At 37.9% G+C, this 15,142-nt stretch overlaps 1 protein-coding gene across 4 annotated transcripts in view; it reads right to left on the bottom strand.

Annotated features, from left to right (window-relative positions):
- Positions 1–15,142, bottom strand: part of GLIS3 (GLIS family zinc finger 3) — a 481,516-nt gene that overhangs the window by 98,226 nt on the left and 368,148 nt on the right. For all 4 annotated transcript variants that reach the window (XM_050762001.1, XM_050761998.1, XM_050761999.1 and 1 more), the window contains 2 exons: positions 14,179–14,340; positions 9,488–9,598 (listed from right to left, as the gene is read on the bottom strand). In XM_050762001.1, the coding sequence (XP_050617958.1) occupies positions 9,488–9,598; positions 14,179–14,340 (273 nt within the window). The remainder of the gene's footprint in view (positions 1–9,487; positions 9,599–14,178; positions 14,341–15,142) is intronic.

The raw sequence follows: 15,142 nt of genomic DNA, 5'->3' as shown, positions 1-15,142 counted from the left end.
TTGGAAAGATTCTAGGAAGAATAATGGGTTGCCAAGCAGTAAAGAAGGAAGGAAGTCAGTTGGAGTTAGGATAGGGTTATTGGGAACAACGAGGGAATCCTCCTTTCCTTTTTAGATACCATTAGCGGAAAGCCACTCCTAGAATTCCAAGATAATTAGCAGTCTCTCATGACAGCATTTTGAAAAAGACTGAGAAACCTAGAACTGATGACACCATGGCTGGGTACAGTCATAGGTGGATGAGCCACTGTATCTAAAGACTGTTGATTAATGGAAATATGCCAACTAAACTAATTGCCTTGTCTCCTTTCACTGTAAATACCTAATTCATTTCCCACATTACCACTATAATTATCTTTCTAAATCACAGATCTGACCACTGTATATGTTTAACACCTTAGCAGGGCATATAAGGCCCTTTAGCACTGGTTCCTTTGTCGACCTTTTTACCTCAATGCCTATCTCAATAGCCAATAAATGACACTGCAAGCCTCATGTCACCCTTGCTGACACTGTACTCTACACCATGAATGAAATATAGAGCATAGAGATGAATGTAATCCATATGCCAAAAAATCTGGAACCTGGGTAATAAGAAAAAATTGTGGGAAACTAGAGATATTAAGGGAGAATTTCACAGACATCAGCAAAGTCACCATGGAAAAGCAGCAGCACATTTGGAAGACAGAAGTAAAGCCCATGTGCAGGTGTTTCAGAAGCATGTTGTGTTTTTTCTTTATAGCACAAGGATGTTTGAACATATTAGAGTTGCTAAATAACAGGAATACCCAAAAAGACTGTCACAAAAGTCAGAAAGTTTAAGATGACATGAAGAAGCTTTATGAATATCTTTTGGGACTTCCTAAATGTGACTCCCATACTAGGCTGCAGGATGGATGATGTGACATTTAAGGATGCATATAGTGCTGATGGGCTATAGCCTAGACCTCCTGTAGTGGCAGTGTGGCAAGCAACCATCCTAAAAGCCATGCCTTTCTATTATAGTTAAAAGAATAGCCGTGGGCCAGGTGCAGTGGCTCATGTCCGTAATCCCATCACTTTGGGAGGCCAAGGCAGGTGGATCACTTGAGGTCAGTAAAATCTATGGAGCCTCTCCTCAGAAAAATACATTTTGCATATAATTTCTGGGAGTTCGTGAGCTTCCTGAAACACAGCCATCCATGGGCCTTTGCCCATGGTCTATGAGCCCCAAGTCAAAAACCCCTGAATATAATTAGATTTCACAGGTTCAAATTTGATTTAAATTCCCTCTAGTTTGGATTCCAGCTTGCTTTCCTTTGTCTGGATCTTCTGTTGTGCTATCGTCTGAGTATCTATATGACCCAGAAAGACTGGCTCTAGTAATCACTGAAAGAATATTCAGTTCTTAGGAAGGAAAATATTTCCAAGGATACTACTGGTCTGTTGTCAGTCACAGTAGACTGCCATGGATTTGCAGGTATGTGGCATAACAATGCTTTCTACTGAACTAGCTCCCCTTTCACTTCTGGGGCCCCATGTTGCCTTTTAAGCTAGTTGCAAAGAAGGGAAAATGGAAAAACCAGGGGAATGTAACTTGAGCTAAGTCCTGAAGCAATTCATGGCACTGCTTAAAAGAAGTCCACACCTTCTGATGTCCAATCCAAACACCACTCTAAGACAAGGCCATCTGCCTGGTATGCACCATGAAAAATTTTCGTATTAGGCTTATCCATGCCCTTGTGTGAAGTCACCCTGAAAACAAATCTTCACAGATCAGAGAGCCAGGATACAAACAAATGGGAAGATACTGCCCATGGATATCAATGACACAGCTCAACTGAAGCTGAAAAGGAAAGACAAGAGAGAATTACCAGAGGGAGCAGTACTTGCACAAGGGACACGAATACTTTGATGGGGATGGAGAGGGAGTGCCTGAGAAGGGCAATAGTGAGCTGTGTTGTGAGATTTTAGGACACTATATTTAGGTAGCAGAGAGCCTGAGCTAAATTAGCTTTTATTCCAAAATGATTTTCATCAAGAATGCATAAAATTTAATAAGAGACAGGGAATAAGAAGCTTAGAAGGCTTCTGTCAGTCAGTCAATCAGAAAAACAATTATCTAGGAACTCTTTCCATAAGGTAGCTGTGCTAGGCACTGTACAGCCTGAATAGCTCATTAAAGCACCTGTCAGAGGGTCCTCATTCCTTACATAGTTGGCCAGAACTGTGCCCCAAAAACCTATTTTTGGTCCCAATTACCCATTTTCAGGGGGAATAGAAATAAAACTACTTTGTTATATTTGACAAAATATTGTAATGTAATAAAGAATAATATTGATCTCCTTATTGCTTTCGGACAGTAAATACAAGACTACTCCTTAACAATCTCTATCGTTTGCCAAGGAACTCCCAAGTAGCATGTTCCAGAAGCTCTCTCTGTGTGACTTTATCATAGCATTTTCCCCAGTGTACTGAAAGCAGGCATCTACTGGTGTCTCTTGGTAGAATGTAATCTTCAGGAGGGCAGGGCCAGGTCTTGTTTCTAAATCCTCAGAGCTGGCATGGGGCCTCGCCTGTACTGAGCACAGCAGGTCCTGGAATAACGTGGTGTCTTTATAGTGCTGATGAGAAAAAAAATTGATTCCTGACTGGAGCCGCTGTCTGTGTGAAGTGTTCTCCCCATGTCTATATGGGTTTTCTCCAGGTACTCTGGTTTCCTCCCATGTACCAAAGATGTTACCATTAGGTGAAAGGATGTGTCTACATGGTCCATGCGTGTGCGTGTGTGTGCGTGTGCGTGCACTGTGATAAGATGGAATCCTCTCCAGGCTTTGAGCTGTTGGGGTAGGATCCAGCCACCCTCAACCTTGAACTTAAACAATTGGGAAACTAATTTTGGTATTTGCTTTTAATAATCTTTCTTAAATGTACATAAGCTCACATTCACTTCAATGTTTAATGTTAAAAGTGTTTGAGATCTTTATTTGGAAGTTTGATGATGTTTTTCTGACCAGAAATATGCCCTAGGAACTTAATTCTTGTTTTATCAATTAGCCTTTGGTAAAATTGGTTTTGTTATACATCATGTCGCTTAGAGTTGCAGTTTCCAAGAACCTATCAAGGCCATTAAGTGAGGACAGAGTGTACTCAGAGAATCACAAATGCTGACCATCTGAGTCATTTTCTTAGACAGGAGCAATAAGCTATGCTTTTTACTGTCTAGCATGCAGTCCTTCAATTGAGTGCCATCTCATTTAAGAAGGACAGGCTGCAGAAAGGTGCAATTAAAACAAATTAAGATGATCCTAACATCTATTGCTGTAGTGTTAGTAGTATCAGGTTCTTTTTTTTAAAGCTCAAACAGGAAGGTACAGTGTTGTGACTAAAGCAGTGTTTTGTTTGTTTGTTTGTTTGTTTGTTTGTTTTTGACAGAGTCTCGCTCTGTAGCCCAGGCTGGAGTGCAGTGGCACGATCTCTGCTCACTGCAAGCTCCGCCTCTCGGGTTCATGCCATTCTCCTGCCTCAGACTCCTGAGTAGCTGGGACTACAGGCACTTGCCACCATGCCCGGCTAATTTTTTTATTTTTAGTAGAGACGGGGTTTCACCATGTTAGCCAGGATGGTCTCGATCTCCTGACCTCGTGATCCGCCCATCTCAGTCTCCCAAAGGGCTGGGATTACAGGCATGAGCCACCGCGCCCAGCCCGCAATGCTTTTTAAAAATTTGCAACCAATCTGTATTTTTTTCATTTATTTCTTCCTTTCCTCCCTTCCTCCCTTTCTCTCTCTCTCTCTCTCTCTCTCTCTCTCTCTCTCTCTCTCTTTTTTTTTTCTCACTCTGTCACAAAGGCTGGAATGTAGTGGCGTGACTACGGTTCAGGTCACTGCAACCTCTGCCTCCCAGGTTCAAGGATTTATCCTGCCTCAGCCTTCCAAGTAGCTGGGATTACAGGTGCACGTCACCATGCCTGGCTAATTTTTTTGTATTTTTACTAGAAAAGGGGATTCATCATGTTGGCCAGGCTGGTCTTGAGCTCCTGGCCTCAAGTGATCCACCCACCTCGACCTCCCAAAGTGCTGGGATTACAGGTGTGAGCCACTGAGGGACTGGCCTCGTTTCTAAATTCGTCATTTGAATGTGTTCCCACTAAAAATATGCTCAGCTCCTCAGAGAGGCCTTTCCTGCCCATCTCACCTCAATAGGCCACCCTCTGTTAATATCCATATCAGTACCCTTATTGTTTCCCTGTCTGTATTTATGTTGCTAATTTTCCGTTTATTTTTTTACTGTTGTTGGACTTTCATCAAGAAAGTCTATGAGGGCACAGAACATGTCTGTCTTATACACATTTGTATCTCTGGATCTAACCTAGTGCCTGACACACAATAAGTACTCAATAAATATCTGTTGAGTAGAATAAATGGAATTCTTTGAGACTGTACTTTGCAAATAATTTAGTAGAAGAGTAGTTTGTTGAGATCCTACAGAAAAACAAAGATGGTTTAGTTGGCCAAGTAATTTTGAGCAACGCCTAACACTATCTTCCTTCTGGAATACTCGTATATCCAAGGCTCTGAGAACTCTTGCAAGAAAGAAACCATTGAATAGTACTTAGCTTAGTGTGTCCTAAACTTACATGACCAAAAAATCTTTTTAAAAGAAATATCTAATAACATTCTGTGGAATGTATTCTAAAGCGCACACCTTGGGAAAAAGCTTTAAGCACGAAATAAGATCCTGGACCATTACCCCAGAGATGGTGGTAGACATCTTTTGATATTTTTCTATATTTACTGAAAGGCCAAAGACAGCTTCTCTGATCACTCAAGAAAGGAAGAGAAGCTTATTCTCACTAAGTGGTCACTTTCATTCACAACCTCTCCCAATTCCTGCAAATTATGGATTCTTACCTCTTGTTAAATAGCTCCCATCACCATGTAGCATCAAAATGCTCTGGAAAGCATAGCTGGCATCATATTGGGTCTACTTAAAAGGGAAGCCTCCAAGCAACTGGTTTCAACTTCAAATCAGTGCTATTGGCACAGCGTTAAATTTAAGATGGCTTATTTTTTCATTTGAGTTTAATTATTAATTAGCATAAAAATTTCTAACCAAAAGCACTTGTTTTACAAAAGCATCTCCCAGAGCCTTTATTGAAGTAAGTTACTTTCAAATGAGAGCATCAGGATATTCAGGTATGTCTCACCATCATTTTGAGGTGTGAGGTAAGTAATGCATCATCAACAATGATTAAAGTACAGAAGTTTGTGACTCGCTTTTAAAAATCAGTGCTATTTGAATGTCATCCCTATAACAGCATCACTCTCCCTCACCTGCATTCCAATATAGTTTCTAAAATGTGAGAGGAAGAGGTGGACTAGTTCATCTTGAGATGATATGTCTGTGATATGTGCCTATTACTAATATTCTATTAATAGTATAACTGATTTTTAATTTATTCCTGAGCAGAAACAAGAAAGGAAAAAAATGAAAAGGGATTACAAAATCTGGGGCGGCCCCTGGTCATGTATCCTACTTGTGCATAAACCATCTGCTGTCTAGACCATGACTGAAAGCAACTGACAGAAAAAGTGAGCCTTATTAGTCCACTTAATATATGCTTCAATTTAAAGGAAAATATATATTTTCAAATAGCTCTTAAAGATCCAAAGAACTGTACAAAGCAAGGTGAGCTTATGTGGTACTTAATGAAAATTTTCTGGTTTTGAGTATATTGCGGGGAGAGGTGGTGGTGGCTCTGAACCGATTCCCAAAAGTTACCAGTTCTCTATGAAGAGTTACAGTAAATAGACTGCCCTAATTTTGCCAGAAAGCAATACAGAGCTGTTCTCTACGTAGGAAATATAAATGTGTGTTGCATTTGCACCCATTTCAAATGCTATGCTTGGTTTATAACAGCCTGTTTTGAGGTCACAAAAGTGAAAGCCACCAACCACAGCAGATCATAGGTCAATGTTTAACAAACATTTAACAAATCACAAATAAAGTTTGAATCTTTGTGGAAGTGTGAAATGGATGAAAGATTCATGTAACCTCTAACTTCTGGTCAGGCATTCTTTGCATGCACTTTAAAAAAGTCCATTTCAATATCAGGCTAGAGTTAAAGGAAACCCTCCCGCTTATGGCACTTCCAAGGTGAAAATGAAACATTCTGATAAAGCTCATAGCCTTGAGGAAAATTTCAAGTGGCTTATTGCCTTAGTTTTCTCTTATTTCACTTACTCATTATCAGACAGAATTGAAGGACAGATTCTGCCTTTTGCTCTATAGGCTAACTTCTTCTATTCTCTGTGGAGACCACAGTTGGTGACTTGAGTATTCTGCCACCCATTTTTCTGTGTAACCCTTGATTTAATGGACTCGAGATCTGCAAAGCACATTCCATGAAAGAAGTCTGTACATCGGATGATGGGATGTGTGGGTGTGCACGAATTATGCAAAGAGAAAAGTTACTCTTCTGCATGCAATGAACCAAATTATCCCCATTCCTTTGCAGAAGAGTTTTTTTTTTCTTCTTCTTTTTCTTTCTCTTCACAGCTTGAATAATGTTTAGTTGGGATTTCAGGTTTTTCTGGTTTTCAGTAGGATCTGACAGGTGTGGGAAAGGGCCACATGCCCACGGTCAGGGCATCACTTATGAGATCCCTGCCTCTCCTCACATGCATTTATCTATGGCTATGGGTGTCTTGTCACTGGCCCTGATTCCACAGTAAGACTCATAAAACTGGCAACGTTAAGACCAAAATAATGTCATTTAGTGTCTAGGGGGAGGTTACAAAGAGGATTAGAGGCAGGCAGGCAAGCAGGGTATATTAAATAAGTCCATGACTAACAGAGTGTGACAGAAAAGGGTTTTATTCTTTTCAACAAAACAATTCCCTCGGACTAGGACCATTACTCCACTGTGCCTTTATCACCTTGGAATTTTTATGGTTATTTTTGATTAATTCACATTTTTGTAAAGGCTTTTTTGAAATGATGCCAGTTTTCAATTTTTAATTAAAGTCGTAAATAATCTTAATTCTGCCTTAAAAGGTTTATTGTTTCTTTTTTTTTATTGCTGCCAGGAAATATTTCAAATACCAAGTCCTGATGTGAGTGAGCAATTAGAATCTCTCCAAGGTCTAGTAACAACATTGTACCATGTAAATATTACACACTGGTATATCAGCACAAGATTTGGAAATATGGATTGACTAGTTTCAGGTTTATTAGCAACTGCTTCTCCTGGGAGTGACATTTCCTTTTTTTGTTGGATGGAGCAACTTTCATCATTTCAATTTCCACAAATTAATCCATCAAGGATTCATAAAGAATTTTTAAAATCTTTGGATAAAAAGGCAGGCTAAAATCGGAAAGTAAACACTGCAAACTTATCACTAAGGGCTGCGCAATGCAAGTCAACAAGTCAATGAAATCCAATTCAACCACTTGCAGAAAACAGTGAACATCAAAAGCTAAGCCATTTGAGAGACAGGGCCTTCTTTTACATAAGACAAAATTAAGATAACACTGCAATATTTGACATGAGATTACAATACTGCTCCTTGAAAGTACACCCTTGTTTATTTAGATTGCTTGTTAAATGGTGCCTGCAAATTGTCAGTAAAATAATATTTTATAGTCTCAAGATTTGGTTTTCTTTTTTCATTTAGTGCTTCAACAATCTCTCACACAATCGAAACTACTCTTTCTTTATACAGAGGCTGAAACACATCAAGTTTGAACAGGAGAAACCATTAATAATTCCTGAAAATATCCCGTTACATTTCCAAATCTGTCAACCTAGGTTACCTTCTTAACGTGAACATTACAGTGTTGCTTATTTGTCTAGATAGGGGACCGATACTCTTTCATGTCCATGACAATTGTTAATCTCTACAAGGGTACTCTCCGATGTTAATGATAGATTCACTATTATAATAAAACCTTACACATTTGGACAACTTGGAGGCAGAAAATGATCAGATTCAGGGGGAAGAAAACCCCCTCATCTAGAAGGTGTGTTTTTTTTTTTTTTTTTTTTTTTACTAATTCAAATTTGTAAGGTATATATAGATGATAACAAAACAATGGACAGTGGTCCTGCTGAAAGTAGTTAATACCATGCAAAAAGGGTGTGTTATTTTAAGAAGATTAAGCACATGCTTTCTCACTTTATTTACATTATTAATTAACTTAGCAGTTCCTTTGCTTTTCTGAAACACAAGAGCAAATCCAGTGTCCGTCTAATGATCACAGATATCAATTTACTGGGATTCCAATTAAAGAAATTTAACTATATTTCTAGGGGGAAATGATTTTTACAATTAACTTACAAGAGTGGGTTTGTATGCAATTAAGACTATGTATCAAATCCCCCTGACTGAGCATTTTTCTAACTCACAGGGAAAAGGTCAAATTCTTTCCATATACGCACCCTTGGCTGGCACTGTGCTAACACTTCTCAAGGAAGAAAAAAAAAATCTCAAGTAACAAGAAGACTACAGAGCATTTCCCAACATAAAAGTGTTAAATCCCTATAAACCATGAAAGAATGCAAAAGTTCTCAGTAGAAGCCACGGTGACCTGAAAACCCTTGCCATGGGGTTCAATCACTTGAAATACGTTGAGTCTTAAACTGCCCTTAAATTTGTTATAAAGGGCTCTTAAATGAATCAAGAACCCATCTCAATACCAATGAAACACTCGAAAAGCCAAGGTCAGCTCAACATGTTTTCTGCCATGAATAGAAGATACTCATTGATCCAAAAATGTAAAAACTTAGTTACTAGGAAATGCCTTGAAAGGTAGTAAGCTCTCTGTCTCTGGAGGGGTTGAAGCACAGTGCAGTCAACCACTTGCTAGACATCTTATGGAGTTAGGAGAGCAAGCCAGGTGGACTGGCTGGTTGGTCTCTAACATTTCTTCCAAATCTGAGATATTATGATTTTTATGAACTTTGAAAATGCATTAACCCCTCATTAATGTCAAAGTGATTTTAAGTTCAATTCCTTTTTCAGATTTTCATACAAATTCAGAAATCTGCTTTTTCTCTAAGCGTAAAGAATGCTCTCTACTTGTCCTACAGACTTACTTATCTTCTTCATTAGAGCTTCACGATTTTGGCTAATTGATATTTTATGAAAAAGCACTTCTTTCCAGAAAGATTTCTGTGGTGGTGTTTTCCCCAATTCAATTATCTTTAGCTATATGAACTTAACTTCCACAAAAGCTTTTTGTTGCTTTCCAGTTTAATGGACCTTCCTTACTTTTCTCTGATTCCTATTATACAAGCCTTCCCCAGAAATTTGCATAGCTATATCAGCTATGCAAACCATAGCCTCGCTGTTACTTCATGGGAGACTTACCTCCTCAAACGGTCTAAAGCAGGTTACACTATGAGAAGTATAAGAATTTCAAGTGCCCTGCAGAAGCTTTGTGTACTACAAGAATAATTTGAACATGCTTTTCCCGACTGGAAGATTCTCTTTTAAAAATTACCTTTTTCCTTGCTTGTTGATCTTTGGAAGAATGTGCCTTCACATGCTTTCTTAGGGAACTTGGGTCTGTGTAGCGTTTGGTACATCCTGGAATTTGACAAGCATAAGGTTTCTAAATGAGAAAGAAAGAAAGAAACAGCTGTGGTTAAATCATAAAGGTAACTGGGGAATGTTTCACTCAAAGACTATGGACTTCAGAGCATGAACTGTTACCAATTGACTGATGTGAAATGCTAGCTAATACTCATGCATTTTAATTACAAAGTCTAGTAACTTCGCATGATGGTTAAGATAAGGGTAAACTTTCAAGAAACAAAGAGATGCCCTATCCTTGATGATTTCTAAGAGATTGCTTTAGTGTACACTCTAACCACAAAACCGCTTGTGGCACTTTTTAATGTGGAAATTATTAGTAAGCATCTCTAGTCATACTTACAGTTATGTTTCCCTGAGAATAATCTTTGGTACTGTCAGAAACTAGTAAACACATATTCTTTAAGGGTTCAGGTAAAGAAGCTGTAGTAAAGTCCAGAAAAAAACTGGGTATTTTTCAGAAGAAACCTGATTCAGAAGAGAAAGGGAGAGAATTAAGAAGAGAAAATTAGTGTAAAGTGAGTAAGAGACAGTAGGTTTCAAACAGACACGTGAAAAATCATCCAGAGAAGCATTAATAATATTAGTTGCAGAGATGTCCTAGTGTTGAGCCTGAGTTAAGTGAATAAGCTCTTGGCTGAGTGCAATCAGAACACACATTTTGGCTATTTCAATTCCCCCATGCTCCTAGAAGATGTGAGGTATGGTGCTTAAGGCTGAGTCTAGGCTTTTATATATATATATATTGTTCTTTTTTATATATATATAACAATATATATATTGTTGTTTTGTTCTTGTCACTCAGGCTGGAGTACAGTGATGAAATCTTGGCTCACTGCAACCTCTGCCTCCTGGGTTCAAGTGATTCTCCTGCCTCAGCCTCCTGAGTAGCAGGGATTAAAGGTGTGCACCACCATGCCTGGCATTTTTTAATTGTTGTACCCCTCGTGCTTGGTACATAACAGGAATGAATGAATAACAGCAGCTCACATCCATTCACATTTCAGCACTTATTCCTACTGTTATGACCCTTAAACTTATCAAAGGTTTGAGGCTATGACTCTTCAGTTGTGAGATAAATCAAAATCTTCTGCTTTTTCAAGAAATGAAAAATTTAAAAATCACAGGATTAACTGTGTTTATAACATATATTAATAGTAACTGATCTGCTTAGAGTCTCATCAAGTAAGGTATTAGAGCTGTGCTTGTATGATGTGAAATGTAAGGACCAGACCTGAAACCCTGTCTCGGGATTCTTGCTCTAGTAACTTGTTATAGTAAAATAATAATAATCATCATCATCATCTGACTAATCTGATTTTATTGTTGCTTCTGTTTTTATGTGCATATGTGTCATTCTGTGAGCCAACAAATAAGTGGATTACATTATTTGACCTGCTAGAAGCCATATTTATGGTTCACTCCTTTTTTGTGTGTCATTTTTGATTCCAAGAACAAGGTTAAATCATGAATATATAATTTAATTTGACATACCAAACTTGAATTCTATGTTTGACATCTGCTCTGTTCATTGACTGACTGACTGACTGTCTGGTTGGTTGAATCACTCAAAAGTATGCTTCTGGGATGTGCTCGGCACTGTGTTTCAGATTAGGGATCTAAAAGTGAACAACAGATGAACCAGGTTCTCGATACCTCATGGTTTCTACAAAATAGTGAGATTATTGGCTAAAGTCACTTGCCAGTTAGTTTCTACTGAGTAAGCAGATTTTCTTTAACCTGGGAATCTTTCTGAATTCGCATAGCCTTCTTGCACTAGCCTTCCCCACCCTGCCCTGGCTTCAGGAGCGCAACTAGCTAAGATCTTTACTGGCAATCCCATTGTAAAAGCTTATGCTTTGAGCATTACAGGAGATGTTACATGTACAAAAGGCTTGATGACTATTAACAAATTATATACATTGATGCCATTATTATTACCATGGTCACTACAATTTAGGTTGGTAATGTCATTTTCTATTTGATTTTTTTTTTTTTTTTGAGACAAAGTCTCACTCTGTCGTCTAAACTGGAGTGCAATGGCACGATCTCAGCTCACTGCAACCTCCGCCTCCCGGGTTCAAGAGATTCTCCTGCCTCAGCCTCCCAGGTAGCTGGGATTACAGGCATGCGCCACCATGCCTAGCTAATTTTGTGTTTTTAGTAGAGATGGGGTTTCGCCATGTTGGCCAGGCTGGTCTTGAACTCCTGACCTCAGGTGATCCACCCACGTCGGCCTTCCAAAGTGCTGGGATTATAGACGTGAGCCACCGTGCCCGGCTTTCTATTTGATTTTGAGATGTTCTTGGAGAAAGCTTGACTACACACTCACTGTTCCTCTCAGCTGACCTTCACTTTCTTCTCTTGTTGTCAGCCACCAGGGAGGGACTGGTATGCCAAAATAGCAATGTCAGGGACTGATCTAAGTAGTACTGCTGCACCTGTCATTTTATCTCAGGTTACCTAAGCTTTAACTAGCATGCTACACTTCATCCAACCATATATTTTGTTATTTTCCACCTGTACTGTACAATTACTTTCCCTGTCTAGATATTAAGATGCTAATAGAGAAATTAATTAATACAACTATTAAGGGTTAGAATTAGGAACTCAGTAATCTTTATGGGAAAACCATTTTTTCTACAAATAAGGAATCCACTTAGTTGAAGAAAGATACTTTATCCAAAATTCTGACAGTATTAGCATAAGGAGTGCTTAATGAAAGGGAACAAGGACCTAAATTTAAATAATAAATTCTTCAAGCAAGTACAGTTTGTTTTTAAAATCAAGTGTGTGGTTTCTATAGGATTTTAAAAGAGCTTACTAATTTGTTAAATGTAGTAAAAGTTTAAACAGGAGCTAGTTTGGAGCTTAAAGGAAAAAATGATGCTTTAAAAATATTTAATAGAGAAATAATTTTTCCAAAAAAACAAAAATAGCTGAGTTTTAAAAGCTATTGCATTAACAAAAATTGGGAAATCACTGTATTAGGTAGTTTTCCTCAAACGTTTTTTAAAAAGATATATTTTTTTATTCCAAAATGATTTCTGAAAATGCTCTTAGTTTGGTTAGCTAAAATTAGCTCCAAGCAAAGGAGGCCAGTGCGAAACCATAACACTTAGCCTCACAATAGTTCTTTCTAACTACAGATAACTAGGTGGAGTAGAAGCAATTTCTCAAGACAATCTTGTCTCATAAATGTTCATTATTCCATGATAAAGATTAATGACAAATTGGAAAATTTGTTTGATCCCACCAAGAGCATTTTAGGCACAACAAAATAGGCATTTTAACACAATTTATTCTTTTTTTTTCTTTTTCTACTTAGAAAAATCCCACTATTCACCACATTTATTCATAGTATTCTATTTTATTGGCCCTAAAATCACTGAATTCAGGTAGAGTAGAAACTGGGTCCATCCTACACCCATGCTGCTCTAACTATATTTGAGATATTTACTAGGCAAACCATCACATTTATGCATATTCAGGGATAATTCTGTTTAGAAAGGTTATGTGACATATAGCTAAAATGACTTCTATGAATATGACTAATAGAGACTAATATAAAATTTAATAAATATGTCAACTATAACATCAGAAGGATCTTAAATATGTATGAGAAGGTGTGTAGAAATAACAGTATCTTTTCAAAATTCAAACTCTAGTGTAGTTTAATAATAGACATCAGAATGTTAACACCGAAAAAGTACTGTCATGAATACATTATTTGCAAGAATGTGGGATAAGAGATCTATGATGTGTATAATACACTTATCCTGATGGCTTTGTTAAGCAAAGTGAAATTACATAGAGTCTATCTGGCCTAGTGTAAGGAAAATGGCATCAAAACCTGGGAAATGCAAAGGAGGGCTATCAACGTAATTGAGAAAATAAAAGACAAGAATCATAGAAAAGGCATTTGGGAACGAGCAAAATGTTGTAGCATTAAGGGAGTTAAGCGTGTAATAATGAAAATCAATTGTTCTCATAGGGTCGATGTCAAAGAATATGCGGCTGTTAACAGATAGAAAACATGAGGAAACTGAACTCTTGGGAAAGATTTGCTGTTTCTTCTTAGATCAGTTGAAGGTGAAAATACCAGGTGGTTTCTAAAGCAAAGGGCCAAATTCACTCTTGAAAATCATTCCAGCCGCAAAGTTCTATGTCAAGAGGAAAAGAAGCAGGGTAGAAAAAAACAAAGAAAAACAAACAAAAACTGCTTGATATTCCTAGCAATAGCATACATTACCAACTTGATATCTGAATACTGATTTTAATGCCGTCTCTACTGATCACTCTCTGTATTAAAATCCACTACAGGACAGCCCCTAAACTGCTTTTGCTTTGTACATAGCGGTGACCAAGTCACCCTTTTGTCCCAGGAGGTTGTAATATTTAGAATAACCTGCTACTACAGAAAACTGAAACAGCCAAATAGGGCCCCATCTGGCCTTTTACCAGGCTCCACTGCTGCCCTTGGCATTGTCCCTGTAACCTGCAGACCATAAAGCAAACACTTCACCAGCCCACTATCAAGCAGGCACTTCCTCACACCAGGTTCTGGGTTGGAAACTGGAAAGCTCCTGCCATTCTTACAGTGTCCAGATGCGTCCGCTGGTGTTTGGCGCGGTCGCTGGAGTTACTGAAGGCCTTCTGACAACCCGGATGCTGGCACAAATACGGCTTCTCGCCTGTGTGGCTCCGCAAGTGGATCTTGAGATTTTCAAGCCTTGAAAAGGCCTTCTTGCAACCTTCAAACTGCAAAAAGAAAATAATTTTTGGTTGTTGAGAAGAGCCCTGGATGTTTGAGTCTGGGGGACAGGAAAAAGAAAATGTCCTTAGTTTGTACTTTGCTGAAAATGATAAAATAAAATCAAATCCAAACATTAATAAATATTGCTCCTAAAAATATCCAAATGTTTACGTGAACTGCATTTTTCCACTGAATATACATGCCACTTTCTGTACCAGATTTGGGTCCCAAACTGATTTCTGTGATTACTTATGTCAGAGAAAATTCACTGTGAGCCATCTGGCTCTGTTAATAAAAATACAGTAATGTGTGTCTTAAAGATTTATTAAAAATTAACACACTTTTCCATTTCCAAATTGGTCTAAATTGAAGGAACTGGAAAAGAAGAAACTTTCTGACAACTAATAAACTAATAAGAAAAAAACATCAGAGTGATATATGAGAAAAAGGAGAATTGAAGATCTGAGAGCCCAGGATGAAAAAGACTTGCATCCACTAGATCAATATGATCACACATTTCCTTAACTAAATTTGTAAGTTTTTCCAACCCTCAAAAGAGTGACCATGTTAATGTATATGGTAATGACAAGGCTAATGAGATAAAGTTTTTAACACACTTTTATAAAGGAAGCTAAAAGACAATTCATTTAGTGCGAAATCATTTTCCAAATAAAGTACTGTAATACTTTAATCTTTTTTTACTTTTCAGACATTTTGTTATCTAATTCATGAGGAAAAGAAGATAAAAGACTTAAGATTTCAATAAATGTGTCACTGGTTTGTCAATAGTATTTATTGACAGTAATA

This window comes from Macaca thibetana, chromosome 15, assembly GCF_024542745.1.
Source record: "Macaca thibetana thibetana isolate TM-01 chromosome 15, ASM2454274v1, whole genome shotgun sequence".
NCBI lineage: Eukaryota > Metazoa > Chordata > Mammalia > Primates > Cercopithecidae > Macaca > Macaca thibetana.
Note: the sequence above shows the minus strand (reverse complement) of the source record. Positions and strands in the feature narration are given on the sequence as shown.